At 48.2% G+C, this 27,781-nt stretch overlaps 1 protein-coding gene and 1 long non-coding RNA gene across 42 annotated transcripts in view; both read right to left on the bottom strand.

Annotated features, from left to right (window-relative positions):
- The window catches only part of ST3GAL4 (ST3 beta-galactoside alpha-2,3-sialyltransferase 4), a 179,142-nt gene that overhangs the window by 23,862 nt on the left and 127,499 nt on the right, over positions 1-27,781 (bottom strand). For all 40 annotated transcript variants that reach the window (XM_077840004.1, XM_077840010.1, XM_077840019.1 and 37 more), the window contains one exon: positions 2,080-2,158. In XM_077840004.1, the coding sequence (XP_077696130.1) occupies positions 2,080-2,158 (79 nt within the window). The remainder of the gene's footprint in view (positions 1-2,079; positions 2,159-27,781) is intronic.
- Positions 22,813-27,240, bottom strand: LOC144278605 (uncharacterized). 2 transcript variants are annotated; one of them, XR_013348613.1, is made up of 3 exons: positions 25,882-27,240; positions 24,062-24,677; positions 22,813-23,484 (listed from the first exon to the last, which is right to left on the bottom strand). It is a non-coding gene; the product is annotated as an uncharacterized LOC144278605 (long non-coding RNA). The 2 variants fall into 2 exon arrangements; XR_013348612.1 differs by lacking the exon at positions 25,882-27,240 and having other exon boundaries at positions 24,062-25,843.

Below are 27,781 nucleotides of genomic sequence, written 5' to 3'. Positions count from 1 at the left end.
CCTGCAGCACGTTACAGAGGGTGGCCCATGCTGAGCTCTCTCCCTCTCTCTCATATAGAGATTTTACCTTTAGTTTCCTTTTGTTCTGACATTTCTCACACTAGAATAAAAGTCATTCAGGCTCAAAGTGCCTGTTTGCAGGGTGGGTGGAAAAGTAACATTTATAATCATAGAATATCAGGGTGGGAAGGGACCTCAGGAGGTATCTAGTCCAACCTCCTGCTCAAAGCAGGACCAATCCCCAATTTTTGCCCCAGATCCCTAAATGGCCCCCTCAAGGATTGAACTCACAACCCTGGGTTTAGCAGGCCAATGCTCAAACCACTGAGCTATCCTCCCCCCGCAACGCATATTCGATCACTTGGGGAAAAATAAAGTTTGACAAGTCCGTATTTCAGTGCAAGGTGCAGCAATAGACCAACGTATCTGCTCCATCAGTGACTGGTGGGAGACTGAAGGTCCAATTCTGCAATTTAGGAGACTGAACTCCTCCATGATTTGAGGTCAACCTGTAGCCAGAATACAGGTCAAAGACACGGAACTGTCATTAAGAGCATCAGCGCTTACATTGGAGAAACTTGTTATGCTTCATCAGGCTACTGAGATAACTTCAATGTAAATTACTCTGACGGGGTGTCTGGTTGCCAGACCAGAGACCAGACTTGGGTTGGTGCAACAGGAGAAGAAAAGGAAGCCACATGCACAGAAAGCAGCTAAAGGGGAACAACAGCATGGAGCCCAGAGTCTGCAGTGACGCATGATGTGAAAAGAAACGTCTGCTCAAGCAGCAGCCAGCACGAGAAACACACTAGAGAGGTCTGTGTCACACCAGAAGATGACAGAGAGGAAGCTGTGCTCATTGGTATAACGATGAAGCGCGGACGCCATTAGCACCCATCAGCAGGGAGGCCCAGAAATGGCACACCTGACCAGGTAAGGCTGGCGACAGGAGCACACAGCTGGGTTATGAAAGATAAAGCAGCTGATGAAGTGTGGCTATCTGAGTCACGAGTCCCACCCACTGAATAAGCTCAGCCAAAGAAATATGCATCTGAGAGAAATGTATCGTTTCTGTGGAACAGACACTTCCTGCTCAGAGGCTCATGCTCACACGCTGTGAAACAGAGCAATCTGCCAAGCCCCTTAGCTGGCCCAGACTCTTATATCCGGGTGCAGCTCGTGATATGTCCACCTCAGGCTGGGCTGTTTAATCTAGCTTTATTGGTTTTACAACCAAACTAGACCTGATCTGCCTGCCCTACTCAGCCCTTGCGTTCGCTCATCCAGAGTCATCTAACCAATCACAAACTGATCCCGGCCGACACACCCTGCCCCAGCCTTTCATAACCCCTTCCCTGGCTCGGTGTACCCTGCCTGCCACCGGCCAGCCACAAGAGTCTCCTCACGTCTCTGCCCACTAACCTAGTAGCAGCTGGTGTCCACGTAAGATGGGAGGATTTACAGCATTCCCCCCCCATCACCCACCTACTACCTGTTAATATTTGCCCATCACTATAACATGTAGGTACCAAGTACAGGGAGTAGAAGCTCCAGCAGGGACCTCTGGGAATTACATCCTAGTCCAGTCTCATATGGGCTGTAGATTCACAGGGGGGTGCTTTTTTATTTCCCCTTCTCCAACCCCCTGGTTGAGCCTGGTTCAACCACACGCTAGGCTCCAGCCAATCCAGGAGCCAGGAGCTGGTCTGGTGACTCTCAGGGCAGGTATATAAACCACTCTGGAGACACGCCCAGCTCACTTCATAGCTTGGAACCCTCCCCTGCCTGACAGTGAGGACAGACCACAGGCCTCAGCCTGCTCCAGCCCTGCTCTGGGTCCAGCCTGGCTCCCAGCCCTACTCCTGCCTTGTGCCGATCCTGCTCTTGACTCCTGATTCTGGCTCTGACTGTTGGGCCCAGCCATCCTTGCCTTGGTTTCTGACACCCACCTTGTCCCTTCCCCAGTTTGGGGGGTTGCCATAGTGCTACCAGTCAGTATTAAATACCATTCTGTATATGAATCATCCATGACCCTGCAAACCCGTCTCAGGGAAAGAACGCAAAGCGACAAGGACTTACGGGACTTGTTGATCATTTTTATCAGCAGGTGAGGCGCCACCCGGTGGCTATTGCTCTCATCGCGGCCACTGCTGGTCACCTAGAGTGGGAAGAGGAAGACGCTTTGAGTCGTACCTGCCAGGCAGAACATCTGGTCACCCTGCACACATCCCTCCCCCTCCATGCTATGTGGCACTGAAAGTCCTGCCTACAGGTATTCAGTGCCGTAGAAGCACTTGCATTAGTGTGGCCTGTGTCATAGTGATGCTAGCAGTTAAGATTTTATGTTAGCAATCACACACACACACACACACACACACACAGAGGCAGGCAGATGCTGATCATATATATCATCTGGTCACACTCTCAGGGATTCAAAAGTGCCTCTGTGAATTAGGAGCGTAAGTCATAGAATCATAGAATCATAGAATATCAAGGTTGGAAGGGACCTCAGGAGGTCATCTAGTCCAACCCCCTGCTCAAAGCAGGACCAATCCCCAATTTTTGCCCCAGATCCCTAAATGGCCCCCTCAAGGATTGAACTCACAACCCTGGATTTAGCAGGCCAATGCTCAAACCACAAGTCACGGTTGAAAATGAGACTTTGGAAGATTTCTATGCAGAGAGATTACAGATGGGTGTTTAAATTATACATGCCCTTCAGCACGAAAAAAATCAAAACCGTTGAAATTTCTCTTTGAAAAAACGTGTTTTGTTCCATATGAACAAAATGTATTAATGTTACAGAAACAGGACTTCAGATGTCCTACAGATGAGCTTAGGTGTAGTTCACAAATGTTATATGCCATGAAATGCTGTAGGTCAACTGTTAAGCACTTACTAAAAAAAACCCACCTAACTATACATATGCGCTTCTAATCCATATTCACATAACATTATATTGATGCAGCTGCATATTATTCCACAGGGTATTGTAGATAGAGGCTAACAACTGTACTTCACTTCCCATGGAATCCCTGATGCACAGTACAGCTAAACATAGATTATTTATGAGGTTCTGAGTTAAAACATGAAGAGTTAGAAGCTCAAGGCTGCACAGAGAAAGTTTTCCCCATTGAAGAGTTCTCTCCATGTTGTTATCAAAATAAATTAGATGGGAATACTTTCCCTCGTCCTAACTTTGCAGGATGGGGTTAAGCCACCTTCATTTTCAATTCACATTTTTAAAAAATAATTCCACACACACACACACACACAAAGTGAGAGACAGCGACCACCCAGACTGACAGACTCTGGGTCTGCACCACGCACCAGATGGGCTTTGCAGCTCCTGAACCAAGCAGACAGCTGCAGAGCTGATGCATCACCAAGGAGCCAAGCAGATCAGACCGAACAGGCAGGTATTAAAGCAGCACACATCACGTCGGATTCCACGTACTCGGAAAGAACCAGATTCCTTTGATCCAGCCATCCACTTGGAAAGAGGCTTGGCTGGTGCTGTGTGTTTTCTAAAGACTTGTGCACTCACTCTGAGTTCTTCGGAAAGCCGCCCTGCGACGCATCGGGTGACTGCACCAGGGTGGAAGAGCTCAGTGGAAAAGGTTTGAAACCACCTTCCTAATGATCTCTTTGTGGTTAATTAAGGAAATATAATGAGCAGGCTTTCCCCACCCGTGTACAGCATGTTTACTTTTTTCAGAGCAGGTGTCTACAAGCCGAGTGATTTTCAACAGCTCAGTCGCTTGATTTATTACTTGGGTTCCTGAATGATTCCATAATTAAGTCATGTTTCCTTGAAATCTTTAGGCTGCCGTGGATCTCCGCAGAGGCAGACACCCCTCTGGAAAAGCAGGGAAGGGTGCCAGCAAACCAGGCCAGGACATTCTTCCAAAATGACCTTGGCTCCATGCATCCGTCTTGCTGATCCTTAGTCACTGGCAGGACAAAGCTGAGCGTTCTCACATCCCTGAGCAGTCTAAAACTCTTCCAGGGCAGTGGGAGCCAGTGGTTAAGCTCTCCCCACTCCCTGACCACTCTAAGGTCAATGTTTACTTTGCCACACAATCCTCATTTCACCCCCTTCCCGCCTGCACTCAGCAGTCACCATCTTGGCCAGCAAAAGCCAAACAAAACTAATCTAAAGCCACCTTTATTCGGGGGGAGAGGCACCGCTCGTTACGAGCAATTCCCATCCTAAGTTGCTGGGGATATGCCACGAATCATTACAGGACGGAACAAATTAATTTCATAACCATGCGGCTCCTCAGAGCCTCAACACGCCCTGGAATTTATTCCCTCGCTAAGTGAATGTAAGTGCTGGGGAACAGGTGCCAAAAGGACAGGCTTAGAGAGGCTTTGTTCTTCTCTTTACCCCTGCACTGCCCCGTCAACGTGCCTTATCTTGGATCTAGAACCACCACATGCAGGGGAAGAGGATACTTCACTTGCCAGGACCCAATCAGCTGGGGTGCTGTGACCATTGCCTGTCACCAATATGGCCTCATTGTTTCCTTGTTCTCCCCTGTCTGGCTGTAGCCAGCCATTCTCTCCTGCCTTGTACTTACATCATAATCTTTCTGGCTCTGGGTCTGGCTCTTTGCCCTGTGTTCAAGAATCGCAGCGTTTTAAGAGCTGAAGTGATCACTCGATCATCTAGTCTGACCTCCTATATATCACAGGCCACCATCAGCCAGCACCCACGCACTAAACCCAACAGGTGAAATGACACCCCAGTATGGCTAACCTCAGGAGACTAAGCTATTGTGTGCAGAGAAGAGACGGGACCGAGGTGCACCAATGCCCGAGGCCCCATCAGTGGCAGAGAGGGGTAACTCACAGTCCCTTCCAGCCTCGGACCATCTGCAACAGCCACCTCTTATGAGCAATCTCTTGAGCCTTCTGCTATCTGACCACCAGCAGGGCTGCCCAGGCCATCGATAAAGACACCCGAGAAGTAACAAAGGACCAAGGGTGACCTTACCAACTGCAGGGGATTGAGTGTGCAGGACTCACCTACTCCATCCTAGCAGATGATAATACCTGCTTAATGCTCCAGAGAACAGCCCCAGAAAGTCTCTGCTGATAAATATGCCCTGGAATAAGATTTCCTCTTCACACCCACCTTGGACAGGAGTTTAACTCCAGCAATTGTCTCCGTCCGACTCTTCCCCACTCCTTACCTACATGGATTCCAAGGCCAAAAGGGACCATTATAGTCATCTAAGTCTGATAAAAGGCCACGCTGCTCCACAGCAGCGCTAGGATTGGAACCCACGCCCTCCAGTATCAAAGGCTACAGCCTTACCCCTGTGCCACCATTTCACCTACACCTGCGCTGCAAGGCCATTTTGCAGGTCAACAGGGTGCATGCCTACCTTCTTTCCTGCCCAGGTGGAGCAGATTTGACTCTTCTCATAGCCCATACACGCCATTCTACAGATCAACTGGAGGGGGCACTGCTGAGCAATGTGATACTTCACCAAGGAGCTGCCCAAAACCAGGGATTTCTGGTTCCTGGGACATGTCAATATTTTGATTGTTTTCGTTCCACACTTTGAATGTAAACTGTTTTTTTTTTTTTCAAAATTTCCCATGAACCACAAATCTTTAAAAAAAAAAAAAAAAGGTTTTGGAAATACCGACCCCAAACAAGACCTGCTCCCCAGAACCAGGGCAGCTGCTGACTGACAGTCTTGTCAGTTTCACTAGGGCTGTAAACCTGACAAGAAATTTCAGTCAGCAGCTGTTGGGGCTCCTGGGGTCTGCAACTCTAGGGCAGGGAGTCTGAAAGTCCTCATTGTCCGCAGGTTCCCTGCTGCAGATCTGGGAGTCAATCCTGATTAGAGCTGGGGCTTTCAGGAACCCAGATCCACAGCAGTGAGCCTGGAAATCCTGGCATGGCAGGGCTGCCTTGCAGCTCTGGACTCTAGGAAGGTCTGGGGTCCCCAGCCTGGCACTGTCCACAAGGCTAGGCTGCCCTGGAGCTGTGGACCCAGGAAGTGCTGGTTCCCCAGCAGCCCGCTATGCAAGCTGGCAGCAAAGGATAGAATCTTGCTTGGCAGGCAGGTTTCTGATAGACCAAAACCATTTTCACAGGCCATTTGGGGATCAACACATGGGCATTTGCCGACAAAAATGTTCAGAGTGGAAGTTCAGAGCTGAGCCCTCTGGCTGACATTACAGGTAGGCCACCACGGACAGTGAGCGTCTGCCTTTTACCCCATGCATTGTGTCACTGCAAATGCAAAACAACGCAGGAAGTGCGTTTCTGGAGGGGCAGGGTTCACTGCCAGTGAGTTTAATCTCAGCTGATTATACTCACCGGGCATTCAGCTGTGTGCCTCTGGACCCCACCCAAAAGGGTGTGCTCTAATTACCCACAACATCACTGCCCATCTGTCTCATTGCCCAGTGAAGCCACACAGCTGAAGGGAGTCTTTGCAGCTGGGTTGGATGCACCCTGAGCACCAGGGTGGATCATCCACCTAAAACGCTCACCAGGTGAGGAGATCTTAATATAGAACATTGGCACTTTTCTGCCACATTTCTTTGCTGGGAACTCACAGTGCTAACCAAACCCTAATTCTGCCTCAGCCCATCCTCAACAGTAGGTCAGCAGGAGTGTTCCCATTTTACAGACAGGGAAAGTGAGGTATAGAAGTCAAATGACTAGCCCCAAGTCAGTGGGAGATCTAGAGACAGAACCTGGATCCTTGCCTTCCAGCTCCATTCTTTGATCACGAGTCCAGAGTCTTCCTCTGTAATCCCAACCACCCACACGCTGCACCTACTAATCTACAGCCATGGCAAAAAATGCTTCAAAATGAAGAATGGCATCCAAAAAGATGGAGGGACGTGTGAGGTTTGTTTTGTAAGTCATTGTGCTACACAATAACCAATGATCGCTGAACCTCACCACCTAGGACACTGGGTTCAACCGAACCTCTACACATTCAGCTGCTTTGCACGACATTCCTGCTTCCCACACCCACCTGGCATGGAAGGTTCTCAAGAGCAAGGTTCAGCTTGCAAAATAGCCCCTCCTCTCGCAGAGGCTGGAGATGCCACCAGGCACAAACCTTTCCATGGGATTCCCCCATCCTAAGAAAACTGAGTTCATGAAGCTGTCTCAAACGTCCCCTTTCCCACTCCCAAAAAGACCCAGAAGAGTTGGGTTCTTATTGTCCCAGCCTGGTTTGTTCCCAGCCCAATGCTTCCTCCACTGGATGGGATAAGAGCAGCTCCCGAGAGACAAGAACATAAAGATAGCATCCAGCTCTGTTGCACTGTAGCAGGTTGGAGATCCATGCACTCTGGGGCCATCCTAACCAGACCTCACACACCAGTAAATAGGACTGAAACCTGGGCTATAGCTCTGAATATCCAGCATGGCCGTTCAGTGGTCTACGTGAAATGAGTTTGCTGGGTCTCAGTCTTGTCCACATTTCCCACACGCACAATTGGCAGCAGCCGGCCATCTCTGCAGATAGGTCGAGGGCTGGCTGTATCGGGGGTCTGACACCTAGGGCTGGTCCCTAGAGCAGCACAGAAGCATCCTGGAGGGGCAGTTAGCACCTTTGCAGTGTCTGCACAGCAGCTGTGCTGTGGGTAAACAGAACACTTTGGTCTCCAGGGTGGTCCATCTGGCCCCTTCACCAGCTCTCATCTCATTGGAAACCCTTCACGAAGTAAGAAAAAGAGTAACCAAGAGAAAATCAGCACCCGAGTTGGACCCGCACCACACATAGACTTGTGGTGTACACAAATACCTGTGTCTACAGGTGACAATACCGGGGCTGCCATGGGTGAAAATCATAAGCAATTCCACGGACATCACCGCAGTGACACTGGTCGAAACAAGAGCAAAACCAGGCCAATTTATTGAAGAAGGCACACTCGTAACTTCATTGTTTTGTCGAGTTTCCCCAGCTGTAGGATTAGCATACTACCTGCCTGCCAGGGGGAGGAAGCAATTCATAGCTTGCGGGCTCGACAGCGATTTGAAGGTGAGAAGCGCTACAGAGTAGCAATGTCAAGAATTATTGTGGTTAGCAACACGCCTGTGAAGGATTCCTGTGTCCTTTCTGGGCCCCCAACCTCTGCCTTTGTTTAGTCATGTCATATCAATGTGATTGGCTCTTTAAAAGCAAACCCACAGTCATGAATCAAGGAAACGTTTAATAAGAGAGAACGTTGATAGCCCATCAAATACAGAGTAAACACAACTGAACTGTAAGGCGAACGAACAACAGAACCGGAGCCCTGGATGAAAGGAATCTGAAGAACACACACAGAGCATGCAATAAGGAGCGACAATTAGTCATTTGGTTTTACCGCTGCTCCAGACGTGCTGGTCCCAGGTGGGTGAGGCAATGGCTTTGGTTGGGCCATGCAGTGGGGGGGCTGCCCCGCTCCTGCAGAAAAGGAGTAAAAGCAGCCCGGGCCTAGGCAAAGGCAGCAGGTCCTGCCCCCTTGCCAGTGATGAGTGGCCATTACACTGCAGTCTGCCCCAGTGAGCGGGGGCTAGAGGATGACTGGCAGGAGCCACTGAGGCAAGGTGGGTTTAGAGGGTTGGGGGTTCCCCTGGGAGGGGAGACCAAGAGCATGGGGGTACTGCTGGGGCAGAACCCTGAGGTAAAGGGGCACCGGGGTCCAGGAGGGACATGGGCGCCAGCGGCAGGCGAGACACCTGCCTGCAGAGGGCGCTCCGGGCGGGAAAGAGCTAATTCCCGAGACAACCAGCAGGAGGCGCCGCACTGGTGAAGCGTCTCCTTGCTACAGACCAACTTCAGCCGGTAAGCTTCCGTTTGACCTGAAGAAGAGCTCTGTGGAGCTCCAAAACGCATCTCTGCCAACAGAACTTGGGCCAATAAAAGAGATCACCTCACCTACTAGAATCATGCAAACATAGGACTGGAAGGGGCCTCTTGGATCATCAAGTCCAGTCCCCTGCTATCCCATCAAATAATTCCCTTCATAAACATAGCATGCTTCACCTTAAATCCAGTCCGATTTGTTGCCCCCACTGCTCCTAGTGGGAAGCTGTGCCAGAGCCTCTCTCCTCTGACTGTTAGAAACCTGCCTCTAATTTCCGGCATAAATTTACTCATGGCCACTTTAGCCCCATTTGTTCTTGTGCCAACATTGTCCTTTAGCTTCAGTAGCTCTTCCGCCTCCCTGGTGCGTACCCCCAATGCATTTATGGAGAACAATCAGATCCCCTCTGAGCCTCTGCTTTGCTAGGCTAAACAAGCCCAACTCTTAGGCTCTCCATTCCCCTGACCAACTTAGTGGCCCTCCTCTGCGCCTGTTCCAGTTTGCATTCGTCTTTCTTGAACATGGGTGACCAGAACTGTAGCCAGTATTCCAGATGAGGTCTCACCAGTGTTTCTTACAATGGCATTAATACATCCCCATTTCTACTGGAAATACCTCACCAGATGCATCCTTGGACCGCATTTGCCTTTTTCATGGCCACATTGCATTGGTAGCTCATTGCCACCTTGTCATGGCCTAATACATCAGAGTGGGCTCTGGACAGTGAATCTGGAGACCTGAATTCTATTCCCGGCTCACTGGGGGACCTTAGGGAAGTCACATCCCCCATCTGTAAAATGAAGATGGTATTCTGACTTGCTTCTGTAAAGTGCTTTGACATCCATGGGTGAGAAGAGCAAAGTATTCATAACAAACAAGGAGGAGGGGCACAAGTAGACTAAGAGTCGGTAGAGCAATATACTGCATCTCAGTACCCATCCCTGCAGTATCCAAGCTCTTCCAAGATAACTAATGGCTACATCTCGAGGTCCCTAGTGGACTTTAAGTCTTCTGCTCTTCTCCCTGTCCTGTGGAAGGAGAGGGCTAGGATTGGGGTATACACTTTTGGAGGGTGTCCCTACCCTCTGTTTGCCAGAAGCTGGGATTGGGTGACAGGGCATGGATCGCTGGATGATTACCTGTTTTGTTCATTCCCTTTGGGGCACCTACCATTGGCCACTGTCAGAGGACAGGATACTGGGCTTGATGGACCTTTGGTCTGAACCAGTATGGCCATTCTTATGAAGGAGTGGGGGGGTCTGTCCTTATCATAGAATCATAGAATATCAGGGTTGGAAGGGACCCCTGAAGGTCATCTAGTCCAACCCCCTGCTCGAAGCAGGACCAATTCCCAGTTAAATCATCCCAGCCAGGGCTTTGTCAAGCCTGACCTTAAAAACCTCTAAGGAAGGAGATTCCACCACCTCCCTAGGTAATGCATTCCAGTGTTTCACCACCCTCTTAGTGAAAAAGTTTTTCTTAATATCCAATCTAAACCTCCCCCACTGCAACTTGAGATCATTACTCCTCGTTCTGTCATCTGCTACCATTGAGAACAGTCTAGAGCCATCCTCTTTGGAACCCCCTTTCAGGTAGTTGAAAGCAGCTATCAAATCCCCCCTCATTCTTCTCTTCTGCAGGCTAAACAATCCCAGCTCCCTCTTAGTGGGACAGCTTTGCAGAGCATCTGAATACAGCCAGCATCAGGGTTAGTCTGAACTCCACTGGAAGCTAGATTCACAGCCAGACCCTTTTGATTGAGAGACATTTGGTCCCATCAATTGGGCAATCAAATGGCTTTGAGTCAGTCTGTCATCTCTGTTCACGGAGGACGCTGGATGCAGTACATGTAACAGCTGTCCGCCCTCCTCCCCCAGCTTGCTACACCCACAAACTGATCCACATGGGCAGTCCCCTGCCCCTGTACTTTGCCCCACTGACTTTACTGGGACTATACAGGTATCAGGGTCTGCACATGAGGATTAGAGTGCAGGATCAGGACCTTCCGCTGTGAACTCTTCGGGGCAGGCGATGTCTCCTAACGCCGATACTGCATGCATGCAGACACACACAGTGCCTAGCACACTGGGGTCCTGAGTAAAGCTGGGTGAAAATGGTTTTCCCGTCCCTTAGTCAAGAGTTCAATCCCCCCCCCCCCCCAAATTGGGACAAAGTCAAAACCTCAATTATTCGGGAACCAAAAACCCAAACAAAATTTTGGTTTGTGTCCAATGAAATACTTCATTTCAAAATGTTGTGTTTTGGTGTTGCCATTTTTGTGTGTGTGTGTCTCATTCACTGAAACTTCTGAATGAGACAGAGTTTCAGATCAGAAAACCAGAATTTTTCATTTCAAAAATATCAAAGAAACATTTCAATAATTTCAAAATTTTTTCAACATTTTTTCAAGTTGGGAGATTCATATCCAGCCATTTGGAGAACAACTTCGGTTTTGATACACTAGGATCTTTTGACAGAAAATGATTAGTTGAAACAGAATTTCTATGGAATTGAAATTCCACACTTGAATAATAAAAGTATAGCAATCAGAATATACTACCAACCACCTAACCGGGATGGTGACCAAGATTATGAAATGCTCAGGGACACCAAAGCGGCTACAGAAACAGAAAACTCAGTGATAATAGGGGTTTTCAACTATCAGCATATTTATTGGGAACATGTCACCTCAGGACAGGATGCAAAAATAAAATTTCCACACACCACTAATGACTGCTTCTTGGAGCAGCTAGTCCTGGATCCCACAAGGGCAGAGGCAATTCTTGATTTAGTCCTAAATGGAGCAGAAGTTCTGGTCCAAGAGGTGAATATAGCTGAACTGCTCAGTAATAGCGACCACAATGTAATTAAGTTTAACATCCTTGTAAGGGGAACAATACCAAAGAACCACCGTAGCATTTAACTTCAAGAAGAACTATGCAAATATGAGGAAGCTAGTTAAATGGAAATTAAACGGAACGCTCACAAGAGTGTAATACCTGCAAGCTCCATGGAAACTATTTAAAAACACCATAATAGAAGCTCACATTAAATGTATATCCCAAATTTAAAAAAAACAGTAATAGGATCAACAAAATGTCACCATTGCTAAACAATAGAGTAAAAGAGGCAGTTAGAGGCAAAAAGGAATCTTTTTAAAAATTGGAAGTCAAATCCTACTTAGGAAAATGGAAAGGAGCATAAACTCCGGCAAGTCAAAACTGTAAAAGTATAATGAGGCAGGCCAAAAAAGAATTTGCAGTGCAACTAGACACAAAAGACAAAAACTAACAGCAAAAAAAAAGTACATCAGAAGCAGGAAACCTGCCAAATATTCAGTGGGGCCACTGGATGATCGGGGTACAAAAGGAGCACTCAAGGAAGACAAGGCTGTGGCTGAGAAATTAAATGAATTCTTTGCGTCGGTCTTCACTGCAGAGGCTGAGAGGGATTCCAACGCCTAAACCATTCTTGTTAGGTGACAAATCTGAGGAACTGTCCCAGATTGAGGTGTCAGTAGAGGAGGTTTTGGAACAAACTGATAAATTAAACAGTAATACATCACCAGGACCGAGTGGTATTCACCCAGGAGTTCTGAAAGAAGGTCCCACACCAAAAGCTCTTAAGCAAAGCAGGCAGTCATGAAAGTTGCAATACTTCAACAAAAAAACTTCAAAAACAGACTCCATCGAGAGACTGCTGAATTGGAATTAATTTGCAAGCTGGACACCATTAAATGAGGCTTGAATAAAGACTGGGAGCGGATGACTCATTGCACAAAGTAAAACTACTTCCCCATGCTTATTTTCCCCCTTACTATTACTCACACCTTATTGTCAACTGTTGGAAATGGGCCATCCTGATTATCACTATAAAAGTTTTTTTTCCTCCTGCTGGTAATAGCTCACCTTACCTGATCACTCTCATTGTAGTGGGTATGGCAAAACCCATTGTTTCATGTTCTCTGTGCGTACATATATATATATCTTCCTACTGTACTTTCCACTGCATGCATCCTCTGAAGTGGGTTTTAGCCCACGAAAGCTTATGCTCAAATAAATTTGTTAGTCTCTAAGGTGCCACAAGTACTCCTCATTATTTTTTCTCATGGATCAGTAACTGGTTAAAAGTTAAGAAACAAAGGGTAAGAATAAATGGTCAGTTTTCACAGTGGAAAAAGCAGTAAATAGCAGGGTCACCCAAGGATCTGTACTGGGATCTGTGCTGTTCAACATATTCATAAATGATCCAGAAAAGGAGGTAAACAGTGAGTTGGCAAATTTGCAGATGATATAAAATTACTCAAGATGGTTAAGTCCAAAGCTGACTGTGAAGAGTTACAAAGGCATCTCACATAGCTGGGTGACTGGGTAACAAAATGGCAGAAGAAATTCAATTTGATAAATGAAAGTAGTGCACATTGGAAAACATAATCCCACTATGCATACAAAATAAGGAGGGTCTAAATGAACCGTTACCACTCCAGAAGGAGATCTTGGAGTCATCCTGGATAGTTCTCTGAAAAGATCTGCCCAACATGAAGCATCAGTCAAAAAAGTGAACAGAATGTTAGGAACCATTAGAAAAGGAATAGATACTTACTGCCATATTATCATAATGTCATTATATAAATCAGTGGTAAGCCCACACCTTGAATACTGTGTGCCGTTCTGGTGGCTCATTTCAAAAAAGATAGATTAGAAATGGAAAAGGTTCAGAGAAGGGCACCAAAAATGATTGGGGGTATGGAACAGCTTCCATATGAGGAGAGCTTAATAAGACTGGGACTGTTCAACTTACAAAAGAGATGACTAAAGAGGATATGATAGAAGTCTAGAAAATCATGACTGGTGAGGAGAAATGAATAGGGAAGTATTGATTACCCTTCTCATAACCCAAGAACCAGGAGTCACCCAATGAAATTAATAGGTAGAAGGCTTAAAACAAACATAAGGACCCCATAACACACAGTCGACCTGTGGAATTTGTTGCCAGGGGATGATGTGAAGGCCACAAAAATAACTGGGTTCAGAAAAGAATTAGGCAGATAGATCCATCAATGGCTATTAGCCAAGACGGTGAGAGATGCAGCCCCATGCTCTGGGTGGCCCTAAACCTCTGATTGCTTGAAGCTGGGAATGGGTGGCACAGGGGATGGATCACTTGATGACTGCCCTGTTCTGTTCATTCCCTCTGATGCACCTGGCACCAGTCACTGTTGGAAGACAAGATGCTGGGATAGATGAACGGGTCTGACCCAGTGTGGCCGTTCTAACGTTCTTACGAAAATTTCCCAACAAGATCCAGCACTGCTTCCTGATGGGGGGGGGCTCCAGCACCACCCTGGTACAAACACCACAACAACACTGCCCCTTCTTTCAGAACCCTGGGGATTCACTGTGACAGAACCTGGCCTCTCTCTTACACTTCCCACCCTGCTGCTTTTCTTCCTGATTTGGACGCCACTCCTCCTCGAGGAAAGGGGGAGATCCAGCCTGTCCACGGTTTGAAACAAAAGAGGTTTTGTATGGTATAAAACCTTGGTTACCAGCCCTGACTGCTCTCCTTGCCATAAAGCAGTTTAACGTGTTTGTAACAGGCATGCAGAGCCACAGATAATCCTGTTAGCGCAAATCACCCGGTTAGATAGATTAATATTTCAAGAAATAAATAAGCCAAAAAAACCCAGAGCATCTATTCAGTGACTTCCCCTCCCCGAACACACCCTCTAATCCCCAATTAAGATGGCCAGCTAGCACTTATGTTGGATAGCATCTTCCATGGGAAGGATTCTACAAAGCAGGGCCTGGATTGTGCCCCAGAAAAGGATGCAGAAGGCCAACAAAAGCCTGCTAAGTGGGACAGCACAGGCCTGGAGCTGATCCTGTCCATGGGGGACCAGTTCCAGAGGAGACTCCGCCCAGTTACGCATGGGAGACAGGTAAACTGGGCCCACGTACAAGTACGCGCATGAGCGCCTGAAGCTGTTTATTTGGATTTGTTTGAAGAGCGCCTTGAGTAATCTGATGTAGGATAACAGTAACCCAGTGTGCATGGGCAAACAATCGCTTGTTTGCCACACGCTAAAATCCTGTGGGTGCAACTCTCGGTCACTTCTGAAGGGGAAAAAAAAACCCAAAAGTCAATCCCCAAAACAAAAAAGTCATCAAGCGACTGGGCAGCAAGAGTAATCGAATCAACGCAGAAGAGCACAGCTCAGGCTTCACACGGCCTGGTGGACTCTGGAAACTAGCCCATGTGCATATCCAAAGATCACCGGGAGGTCAATGATGATTCTTTTCTGTATTGTGGTAGCACCTACCCTATTCATGGACCAGCACCCCAGGGTGCTAGGTGCTGTACAAACACAGAGCAAAAAGGTAGTCCCCGCCCCAAAGAGCTGTCAATCTAAAATCACATCGTACTGTCAGGGCACTTTTCTTTATTGTCTTCTTGGGCATCTCTGAATTAAAAGTGTCTCTTATTTTCCCAGTCTGTAAGAAGTCTGCCTAGGCATATGAACAACCCCCGCTACTACTTCTGTCAGAAATATGCCCATTACATTCTTCAATACAACTGACCCCAACAAAAGCCTTGGTGCCATGCACTCAGTCTGGCAACCCACCAGACCAACAGCATGCAACCAGCGGGTTAAACCTACAGGCCCAGATCTGCAGTTGGCATCATTCAACGTAGCTCTGTTGGTGGCTCAGACTCCTGCATCAGTGGGGCTAAGTTCAAAACTGGATGCCTTTCTGAAGATCTGCCCTGGTGACCACAATTGAGTAGAGGATCACCATGGGGATCTGGCCTTAAAACCTATGACAATGTATAACCATTTCTCTTCTTGTGGCACAGAAGCCATGAGCTCTGCAGCTGCATTGATTCAACCTGTCCTCCTGCATCCCACACTGCAGTGCCTCAGATTGGGAAGGTACCCCATAGCTCCTGCAACCCACCCACAGTGTTGGGAACGATGAGACTGATGCTTCCAGAGTCCCTGCATGTACTGGCCCAGTCACAGGTACAAATCACAGTGGGCGTTGTTGCCCCAACACAGCTGTGGCAGGAAGAGCTGGCAGCGTGAAACTGAGCTCAGCCATCACATGACCAGGCAATGTAACAAGCCATGCCTTGCAGCAGTCTCCTGACTGAACACAGAGGTCATAAGAACTTAAGAACAGCCCAACTGGGTCAGACCAAAGGTCCATCTAGCCCCATATCCTGTCTTCCCACAGTGGCCAATGCCAGGTGCCCCAGAGGGAATGAACAGAACAGGGAATCATCCAGCGATCCATCCCCTGTCACCCATTCCTAGCTTCTGGCAAACAGAGGTTAGGGACACCATTCCTGCCCATCCTAGCTAATAGCCATTGATGGACCTATGCTCCATGAATTTATCTAGTTCTTTTTTGAACCCTGTTATAGTCTTGGCCTTCACAAAATCCTCTTGCAAGGAGTTCCACTGGTTGACTGTGTGTTATGTGAAGAAATACTTCCTTTTGTTTGTTTTAAACATGCTGCCTATTAATTTAATTGGGTGACCCCTAGTTCTTGTGTTATGAGAAGGAGTAAATAACACTTCCTTCTTTACTTTCTCCTCACCAGTCATGATTTTATAGACCTCTATCATATCCCCTCTTAGTCGACTCTTTTCCAAGCTGAAAAGTCCCAGTCTTATTAATCTCTCCTCATAGAGCAGCTGTTCCATCCCCCTAATCATTTTTGTTGCCCTTTTCAGTACCTTTTGCAATTCCAATACACCTTTTTTGAGAAGGGGTGACCACATCTGCCCTCAGTATTCGAGGTGTGGGTGTACCACAGATTTATATTGAGGCAATAGGATATTTTCTGTCTTATTATCGATCCTTTTCTTAATGATGCCCAACATTCTGTTCACTTTTTTGACTGCCGCTGCACACTGAGTGGATGTTTCCAGGGAACTATCCACAATGACTCCAAGATCTTTTTCTTGAGTGGTAACAGCTAATTCAGACCCCATCATTTTATATGTATAGTTGGGATTATGTTTTCCACTGTGCATTACTTAGCATTTATCAACACTGAATTCCATCTGCCATTTTGTTGCCCACTCACCCAGTTTTATGAGACCCCTTTGTAGCTCTTCGCAGTCTGCTTTGGACTTAACTATCTTCAGCAATTTTGTATCATCTGCAAATTTTGCCACCTCACTGTTTATCCCTTTTTCCAGATCATTTATGAATATGTTGAATAGGACTGGCCCAGTACAGACTCCTGGGGGACACCACTATTTACCTCTCTCCATTCTGAAAACTGACCATTTATTCCTGCCCTTTGTTTCCTATCTTTTAACCAGTTACCAATCCCTGAGAGGACCTTCCCTCTTATCCCATGACTGCTTACTTTGCTTAAGAGCCTTTGGTGAGGGACCTTTTCAAAGGCTTTCTGAAAATCTAAATACACTATATCCACTGGATCCCTCTTGTCCACATGCTTGTTGACCCCCCTCAAAGAATTCTAGTAGATTGGTGAGGCGTGATTTCCCTTTACAAAAGCCATGTTGACTCTTTCCCAACAAATTATGTTCATCTATGTGTCTGACAAGTCTGTTCTTTACTATAGGTCCCTGCAGGACTGTTTTCTTTCAGATGCACCGGCGGCTGAGCTGTTAAGGGCTTCACTGACCTGCCAACAAGCGTGACTTTGACAAAGCAAAGCAAATTCCACCTGAGCAAGGTAGCACAACAGTCACCAGGCAGCTGAAGGCAAAGCTAGTCAGCACAGGTTCAGGGAGGGTGGCGCTCGGAGCAGGCATCCGAAGCGTGGAAGTGCAAAGGAGGAAGAGGAGAATTGTTTCAGGTGGGATAAAGGGGTAGAATTAGGACCCGGGAGCAGAGTAAACGGTGAAATCCCCCTCTTTGCAGACGAGCACAAGGACTAGCTAGGCGTCACAAGGCCTCTTGCACTTGTAAGAATTTCATCCAATGTCTAAACAAAAGTACTTTGGTAAAAAGGAAGAGAGTTATGTTTGAGAATGTGTCCAGCTAGCACCCAGAACATGGTATGACACCAATAAAATTCGACAGCTTCAAGGAAAAAAACCCCACCTAACATTAAAATGCCTGGAATTAAACAGAAGAGAGCCAGCCAATTCCTACTGCAAGGGAATCCTTCTGGATTTATGGCTCACTAGGACAATCTGAAACCCACTCTCCCCCACCCTTTGGTCCTATGACTACAGGGGCGTGAATGGGCCACTTCACTTTGATGGTCCCTTTAGCTGTGACACTCGGGAACCTTTCCCAGCCCTGAAGAAGAGCTCTGTGTAAGCTCAAAAGCTTCTCTCTCTCACCAACAGAAATTGGTCTCATAAAAGCTATTACCTCACCTGCCTTGTGTCTCTAATGTCCTGGGACTCTCATCACTCATTGCCAACCCCATCCAACCTTAACTCTGCCCCCTGAAACTCGCAAAAATACAGCAAATTAGTGATTTCAAAAGGAAAAAATTAAAACTTGGGAAGGAGGGGAAAAATCAGTCTAGCTTGAAAATAAAAACAAAAACAAAAAGACCTGTTTGCCAAATCCTCATCAAACTTCTTTGTTTGACCAGTTCTATTTGTAGAGCCCATACTGTTAGGAGCTCACGGAGAGTCTCCTCGGTGAGACAGTCCTCTGCTTTGTGGAGAGGGAAAGGGGATCTGAGTCCCTGCAGTGCTGAGTGGGCAGGGCACGTGGCGCAGTGGTACCTACGACGTGCCAGCCTGTCTGCGGAGACGTTTACCATGGCTGATTTTCACAGTAAAATAAGGAAGCATTTAAATGTCTAGTTAGGGCTACACAGAAAGGGCAGAGCCTGTGCATCACAAGGTCAGCATAAGGACACAACATACCTAAGGGACTTTTCAGCCCCACCGCTTCCTTCCTGTAAGTTCCCACCAAGCCAGGAAGCAAAGTTGTCAGAGGAATGCTGAGTTCGTTGACTAAGCGACACCCTGAAGAGAGCTGTTACGGGCAGGTATGCAAAAAGCAAATATATTTTACTGCCAGCATCACCCTGGCTCTGTGCTGTGGTCTCCTGCAATGGGGAGGGGAAGGGCCACCAGACGAAGCAGGCACTAGTCAGCAATGGGAGCGCAAGCACAGGGTCCAGCTTCTAATTCATGCCCTCACACAGGAAGGGAGCATATAGACATGTCAGCTACCACCTCCTGCACCTTCTCTAACACCCAGGTGATTCTGGGCAGCCCACAGCACTAGGATTCCTATCTCCCATGGCTCCTTCCACGACACCCTCCCATTCTGTAGTGATCTCACAAGGGGCCCATGTACGGCATTTAACTTTTAGGCTCCTGCAGTTATTAGCTGCCTCCTCTTAGTCACTTGGAGTTTAGCCAGCAGCAGTCCATTCCACAGTCCCCATTTTAAAGGGCATGTCGAAGGCCAAGAGTCAGCCAATCAATGGGAGCTTTTCCATTGATGTCAATGAGTTATGGATCAGGCTCACTCTAAAGACTCCCATCTCCTTCAGTGCCGGCACCATGCTGGGCTTGACCCTGCAAGGTGCGGAGTGCCTCTCGTGGGACTCTGGCCATCCTCCGGGGTGGAGCCCTAGGTACAGATGGCAACAGAGTTCTGGGAAATGCAATGCTATGGCCACGACGTGACAGTGTGCTGTACCTTTTCATCCTCGGTTTGCACCACTCTCATTTAAAATACTCTTTCCCAGCTGATTAAAAAAAAAAAAAGTGTTTGCTTTTATCAGCATTAAAAATCAAAGCCCCACCTCAGCTTGCAGAACAACCAGATGGGTAATGAGCTTTAAACTCACATTTTAAGTCTCTCGCACACGCAGAGGGAACAATCAGCTTGGTGCTGTTCCTTACCGTCCAAAACCACGTCGGTTTCATCCCGGCAGAAGGTCATGCACTGAGACACTAACACCCATCCCCAGGGCAGTGCTCTATTCCTGTGGTGCGTATGACGTATCCCTTTCCCCATCCGGGGCCAGGTTCACCCCCTTTTAACAGGAGTCAGGGCGATGTGGAAGACCTCAGCTGAAATCGCTGCTCTTCCTCAGGCGGAGAGGGGAATTGAATCAGGGTCTCCCACATCCCAGGTGAGTGCTCTAACCACTTGGCTAAAAGTCCTGAGCCACCACTGGCCCTTCTGTGAATCTAGCTTTTTAAACGTGCCCGGAAACACAGGATTTCTGATCAAACAATATAGGAGTTTGGGCTCAAAGAAAACATTTTCAATTCACTAGAAAACTTCAGAATGTTGGGATTGGGTTCAGGTTGAATTGAACTGTTTTGCTGATTCTTCAGAACGGCCACTGAAGCTATAAATTAGTTATTCACCCAGCTCTGGTCACAATTATTAAGCATTCTGCTCTCAGAACTTGAGCTGACAGCTCTACTGGTCACAGAACGGATTTGGATAAGAAATAATGGGAAGCATTAGGCAGAGTAGAATCCAGTTTACACTCCCATAGCAGTGTCAGCTCCTGAAGAGCTTCCGTGGGTTAAGGAAGAGCAGATGGAAAGGGATCAGAGACTAAGGGTTTGTCTACATTACGAAATTAGGTCGACTTTATAGAAGTCGGTTTTGTAGAAAGCGGTTTTATACAGTTGATTGCGTGTGTCCCCACACATGTGCTCTAAGTGCATGTAGTCGGCGGAGTGCATCCACAGTACCGACGAAACCGTCGACTTCTGGAGCGTTGCATTGTGGGTGGCTATCCCACAGTTCCCGCAGTCTCCGCTGCCCATCTGAATTCTGGGTAGAAATCCCAGTGCCTGATGGGGCTAAAACATTGTCGCGGGTGGTTCTGGGTACATATCGTCAGGCTCCCGTTCCCGCCCTCCCTCCCTCCGTGAAAGCAAGGGCAGACAATCGTTTCGTGCCTTTTTTCTTGAGTTACCTGTGCAGACACCATACCACGGCAAGCACGGAGCCCGCTCAGCTAACCGTCACCGTATGTCTCCTGGGTGCTGGCAGACGTGGTACTGCATTGCTACACAGAAGCAGTTAATTGCCTTGTGGCAGCAGACAGTGCAGTATGACTGGTAGCAGTCATCGACGTAGTCCTGGGTGCTCTTTTAATCGGGCACCTGGGCAAACTTGGGAGTGACTCAGCCTGGTCATTTCCCTTTTAAGTTTCATCTCCAGCCAGCAGATGATGGCTAGTCGTCATACTGCACCGTCTTCTGCTGAGCACCCAGGAGATGATGACAGCTATCGGTCGTACTGCACAGTCTGCTGCCAACAAGATGTATAAAGATAGATGAAGTGGCTCAAAACAAGAAATAGACCAGATTTGTTTTGTATTCATTTTCTCTTCCTTCCCTCTGTGAAATCAACGGCCTGCCAAACCCAGTTTTGAGTTCTATCATTGAGGTTTTGAGTTCTATCCTTGAGGGGGCCATTCAGTTTCTCGCAAAGCCACCGCCTTTGTTGATTTTAATTCCCTGTAAGCCAACCCTGTAAGCCATGTCGTCAGTCACCCCTCCCTCTGTCAGGGCAACGGCAGACAATCGTTCCGCGCCTTTTTTCTGTGCGGACGCCATACCAAGGCAAGCATGGAGGCCGCTCAGCTCACTTTGGCAATTAGGAGCACATTAAACACCACGTGCATTATCCAGCAGTATATGCAGCACCGGAACCTGGCAAAGCGATACAGGGCGAGTAGGCGACGTCAGCGCGGTAACGTGAGCGATGAGGACATGGACACAGACTTATCTCAAAGCACGGGCCCTGGCAATGTGGGCATCATGGTGCTAATGGGGCATGTTCATGCAGTGGAACGCCGATTCTGGGCTCGGGAAACAAGCACAGACTGGTGGGACCGCATAGTGTTGCAGGTCTGGGACGATTCCCAGGGGCTGCAAAACTTTCGCATGCGTAAGGGCACTTTCATGGAACTTTGTGACTTGCTTTCCCCTGCCCTGAGGTGCAAGAATACCGAGATGAGAGCAGCCCTCACAGTTGAGAGGCGAGTGGCGATAGCCCTGTGGAAGCTTGCAACGCCAGACAGCTACCGGTCAGTCGAGAATCAATTTGGAGTGGGCAAATCTACTGTGGGGACTGCTGTGATCCAAGTAGCCAATGCAATCAAAGTTCTGCTGATATCAAGGGTAGTGACCCTGGGAAATGTGCAGGTCATAGTGGATGGCTTTGCTGCAATGGGATTCCCTAACTGTGGTGGGGCCGTAGACGGAACCCATATCCCTATCTTGGCACCAGAGCACCAAGCTGGCGCGTACATAAACCGCAAGGGGTACTTTTCAATAGTTCTGCAAGCTCTGGTGGATCACAAGGGACGTTTCACCAACATCAACGTGGGATAGCCGGGAAAGGTACATGACGCTCGCATCTTCAGGAACTCTGGTCTGTTTCAAAAGCTGCAAGAAGGGACTTTATTCCCAGACCAGAAAATAACCGTTGGGGACGTTGAAATGCCTATAGTTATCCTTGAGGACCCGGTCTAACCCTTAATGCCATGGCTCATGAAGCCATACACAGGCAGCCTGGACAGTAGTCAGGAGCTATTCAACTACAGGCTGAGCAAGTGCAGAATGGTGGTAGAATGTGCATTTGGACGTTTAAAAGCGCACTGGCGCAATTTACTGACTAGCTTAGACCTCAGCGAAACCAATATTCCCACTGTTATTACTGCTTGCTGTGTGCTCCACAATATCTGTGAGAGTAAGGGGGAGACGTTTATGGCGGGGTGAGAGGTTGAGGCAAATCGCCTGGCTGCTGGTTTCGCACAGCCAGACACCAGTGCGGTTAGAAGAGCACAGGAGGGTGCGGTGCGCAGCAGAGAGGCTTTGAAAATCAGTTTCATGACTGGACAGGCTACAGTGTGAAAGTTCTGGTTGTTTCTCCTTGATGAAACCCACCGCTCCTGGGTTCACTCTACTTCCCTGTAAGCTAAGCAACCTCCCCTCCTCCCTTCGATCACCGCTTGCAGAGGCAATAAAGTAATTGTTGCTTCACATTCATGCATTCTTTATTCATTCATCACACAAATAGGGGGATAACTACCAAGGTAGCCCAGGAGGGGTGGTGGAGGAGAGAAGCACCAGGAGGGATGGTGGAGGAGGGAAGGACAAGGCCACACAGCACTTTAAAAGTTTAAAACTTTAAAACTTATTGATTGCCAGCCTTCTGTTGCTTGGGCAATCCTCTGGAGTGGAGTGGCTGGGGGGCTGGAGGCCCCCCCACTGCGTTCTTGGGTGTCTGGGTGTGGAGGCTATGGAACTTGGGGAGGAGGGCGGTTGGTTACACAGGGGCTGTAGTGGCGGTCTGTGCTCCTGCTGCCTTTCCTGCAGGTCAGCCATACGCTGGAGCATACTGGTTTGATCCTCCAGCAGCCTCAGCATTGAATCCTGCCTCCTCTCATCACGCTGCCACCACCTTTTAGCTTCAGCCTTGTCTTCAGCCCGCCACTTACTCTCTTCAGCCCGCCACCTCTCCTCCCGGTCATTTTGTGCTTTCCTGCACTCTGACATTGTCTGCCTCCACGCATTCGTCTGTGCTCTGTCAGTGTGGGAGGACACCATGAGCTCAGAGAACATTTCATCACGAGTGCGTTTTTTTCGCCTTCTAATCTTCACTAGCCTCTGGGAAGGAGAAGATCCTGTGATCATTGAAACACATGCAGCTGGTGGAGAAAAAAAAAAAAAGAGGCAGTGGAATTTAAAAAAACACATTTTCTAGAACAATGGCTACACTCTTTCACGGTAAACCTTGCTGTTAACATTACAGACACAGCACATGTGCTTTCGTTCCAAGGTCGCATTTTGCCTCCCCCCACCACGTGGCTAGCCCCTCACCCCCCGCCTAACAGCGGGGAACATTTCTGTTCAGCCACAGGCAAACAGCCCAGCAGGAATGGGTACCTTTGCATGTCCTCTTAAGAAAAGCACCCTATTTCAACCAGGTGACCATGAATGATATCTCACTCTCCTGAGAATAACACAGAGAGATAAAGGGATGTTGTTTGAACGCCAGCAAACATACACTGCAATGCTTTGTTCTACAATGATTCCCGAGTACATGCTACTGGCTTGGTGTGGTAAAGTGTCCTACCATGCAGGACGCAATAAGGCTGCCCTCCCCAGAAACCTTTTGCAAAGGCTTTGGGAATACATCCAGGAGAACCGCAAATGCCAGGGCAAATTAATCATTAAACATGCTTGCTTTTAAACCATGTATGGTATTTTAAAAGGTACACTCACCGGAGATCTCTTCTCCGCCTGACGGGTCCGGGAGGCAGCCTCGGGTGAGTCCGGGGGGGGACTGCCTCCAGGTCCAGGGTGAGAAGCAGTTCCTGGCTGTCAGGAAAACCGGTTTCTCCGCTTGCTTGCTGTGAGCTATCTACAACTTCATCATCATCATCATCTTCCTCGTCCCCAAAACCTGCCTCTGTGCTGCCTCCATCTCCATTGAAGGAGTCAAACAACACGGCTGGGGTAGTGGTGGCTGAACCCCCTAAAATGGCACGCAGCTCATCATAGAAGCGGCATGTTTGGGGCTTTGACCCGAAGCGGCCGTTTGCCTCTCTGGTTTTCTGGTAGGCTTGCCTCAGCTCCTTAAGCTTCACGCGGCATTGCTTCGGGTCCCTGTTATGGCCTCTGTCCTTCATGCCCTGGGAGATTTTGACAATGTTTTGGCATTTCAAAAACTGGAACGGAGTTCTGATAGCATGGATTCCTCTCCCCATACAGCGATCAGATCCCGTACCTCCCGTTCGGTCCACGCTGGATTTTGAGATTCTGGGACTCCATCATGGTCACCTCTGCTGATGAGCTCTGGCCAGCGTGGCAAGCTGCAGGTGACCATGCAAACAGGAAACTGAAATTCAAAAGTTCGTGGGCCTTTTCCTGTCTACCTGGCCAGTACATCTGAGTTGAGAGTGCTGTCCACAGCGGTCACAATAGAGCACTCTGGGATAGCTCCCGGAGGCCAATACCGCCTAATTGCATCCACAGTACCCCAAATTCGACCTGGCAAGGCCGATTTAAGCGCTAATCCACTTGTCAGAGGTGGATTAAGGAAATCGATTTTAAGAGCCCTTTAAGTCGAAAAAAAGGGCTTCATCGTGTGGACGGGTGCAGGTTTACATCGATTTAACGCTGCTAAATTCGACCTAAACTCCTAGTGTGGACCAGGGCAAAGTGTAACAATGGGGCCCTTCCCCACCCCCATAACTACAGTGTGGTCATCCCCCACAGTCAAGGAAAGGAGTATTTCAATAGCACCCTTTGGGGCTCATCCCATGGAGTAGTGTGCTGGGGTTTAAATCTGGAGCTACCCAAATCAAGAGAGTTAACAGATTTTCCTGGGAAAGGTAATTTAGCCAGAGATTACCAACTTTCAGTGCAGCCTGGGATACCCTGGGGCACGAAATGACCTTCTGAAGCAGTAGCTATTTCACAACCACTCACCCCAGCCCAGACTGTTAATGCCGCAGTCAGAGCCTTATATTAAGGAGAGGATCCCCCCCATCTAGTCTGGAAAAACACAAACTTCTCACCACAAGGAGAGGGCTACAGAAAGCACATCTCACAATGTGACTCAAAGTACTTTCCTTCAGAGTCCCCCTCATCCCACTCCCAGTCTCCCTTTCCCCACCCCTGAGCAAGATGTACCACTCAGATGGGGGCAGACCTAACTGGCGACCAGTCTCCCAAATCCACTGCAGCAGGGGTGTGCTGGGAATGGAACATTTGGAAGAGTTTAGACAGGATGGGAGCTGAGATTTTATACCCCCAGCACACGCAGTGTTTTGCATCACATGCCTGTAGAGCCAATAGGCTTTTTTACCCCCTTGCACCTGAGGAATCTCAGCCATTCGGTCTTCCCCAGGGGCCAAGGGAAGTCCTTAGCCACACAGTAGCAGGCAGGGGAGCAAGCGTCGCAGACAGGGTTAGACATTAAACCCCAGCGGGATCGGCATACGGGATCCCGCACTCCTCACCCACCCAGCCGACCGGTTTGGGCAGTTGCTTCCCACACACCCCCGGCACAGGGTCACAGACTAAAATCACCTCTTCACCTGCACCGGGGAAAGTCCAGAGAACCCTCAAAATAACATGGCAACTTCATGCAGCGCAGCTGTCTCCGGGGAGCTGGTGCTTGTTTCCCTCTCCTCAGGATGTGTCTCTCAGTTGGGGGGCGAGGGGGAGGAGAAATAGATGAGGGGAAGATTTAACATTAAAACGACAGGGCCTGCAATGCTCTGGGGACCCCGGGCAGCAAAGGGTGCCTGCAGAAGTCCTTTCCCCACCATCCCTTGTAAGAGACGGTGTGCTGCAGGAGAGCGGATGTGGGACGCGGAGCTCGTCTGCTTTCTATACATCAGCCCAAACCTCTGCTTTCTATAATCTGGAAATTCTCACATTATCTCTCATCTGCTTTAAATTAGGGATTCATTCTTGGGAATGCTGGAGTGATTAAGAGCAGATCAGCTATCAGAAATGCAAGCTGGGGTTGGCAGAGGCTCTGAAATCTGCCTGGAGGAAGGCGACTCCCGCACGTCACTTTTAATTAAACAACACAAGTTTCCGGGGCCAGATTGCGATCTAATTTCAGATCAGAATGATGGGACGGCAAAAGCCCTCCAGATTGCAAAGGACTGGAGTTGTCCCTGCCCACTCAATAATATATCACTCATCACACAAACCACAAAAGCAACAGCTGCTATTTTAGTAGGACCTACAAAAATATGTTTCTATGCCAAACTTAAGGGAGTGTGCTGCTTTTAAACTTTAGCAAAGTTAAAAGCTTGAAGTGACAGGGGTAAGGCTTGGGCATGTGGCAAAGGTAGAGAAGAAGGAGAGCGAGGGGAACATAGAAAGCAGCTGTGGGGTGCAGCATGCAGCAGGACTGAGAGCAGAGAGTGCAGACTTTGGGGTGCGTAAGCACAGAACAACGCTGCGGTACACATAACTGATGCACCCCCACTGAGTAGGGTGATCAGATAGTAACTGTGAAAAAAATGGGACAGAGGGTAGGTGGTAATAGGTGCCTATATAAGAAAAAATCCCAAAAAACAGGGCTCTCCCTATAAACTTGGGACATCTGGTCACCCTACTACCGCTGAGTGCTTGTACACAGAGCAAGAGACAGGTGGGATGCAGACCTAAAGAGCACTGTGCACAGAGCAAAGTCAGGATCAAACTCCAAAGAGCAGGAATCCTACAAGCTGCCTGTGTATGAACCAAACAGGGTTATTGCAAATGAGATTCACCTTCCAACCAGCAGACAGGACACAGAGCATCCCCTTGGCTGGAGAAACCCCTTCCCCACAGGCAGCTTGAGAGGAAGGAAAAGAACCTAGCAAGCCGCTGCAGGTACCTGCATCTCCAGCCCCTCCAAGGTGCAGGGTACTTTATAGTATACTTTATAGCAACCTATAGCCTATCAGGCTCCAAATTTTTTGGAAAAAGAAAAGGAGGACTTGTGGCACCTTAGAGACTAACAAATTTATTTGAGCATAAGCTTTCGTGAGCTACAGCTCACTTCATCGGATGCATGCAGTGGAAAATAGAGTGGGGAGATTTTATATACACAGAGAACACGAAACAATGGGTGTTACCATACACACTGTAACAAGAGTGATCAGGTAAGGTGAGCTATTACCAGCAGGAGAGAGAGAAAGAAAAAAAAACCCTTTTGTAGTGATAATCAAGGTGGGCCATTTCCAGCAGTTGACAAGAACCTGTGAGAAACAGTTGCGGGGTGGGGGAGGGTGCGGGAGAATAAACATAGGGAAATAGTTTTACTTTGTGTAATGACACATCCACTCCCAGTCCAAAGACCAGGGGTGGACTGGGAGTGGATGTGTCCCAATCTTTGGTAATAGCTCACCTTACCTGATCACTCTTGTTACAGTCTGTATCCATTGTTTCATATTCTCTGTGTATATAAAATCTCCCCACTGTATTTTCCACTGC

The sequence above is a fragment of the Eretmochelys imbricata genome, chromosome 22 (assembly GCF_965152235.1).
Source record: "Eretmochelys imbricata isolate rEreImb1 chromosome 22, rEreImb1.hap1, whole genome shotgun sequence".
NCBI lineage: Eukaryota > Metazoa > Chordata > Testudines > Cheloniidae > Eretmochelys > Eretmochelys imbricata.
This window is presented reverse-complemented; position numbering and strand designations above follow the sequence as displayed.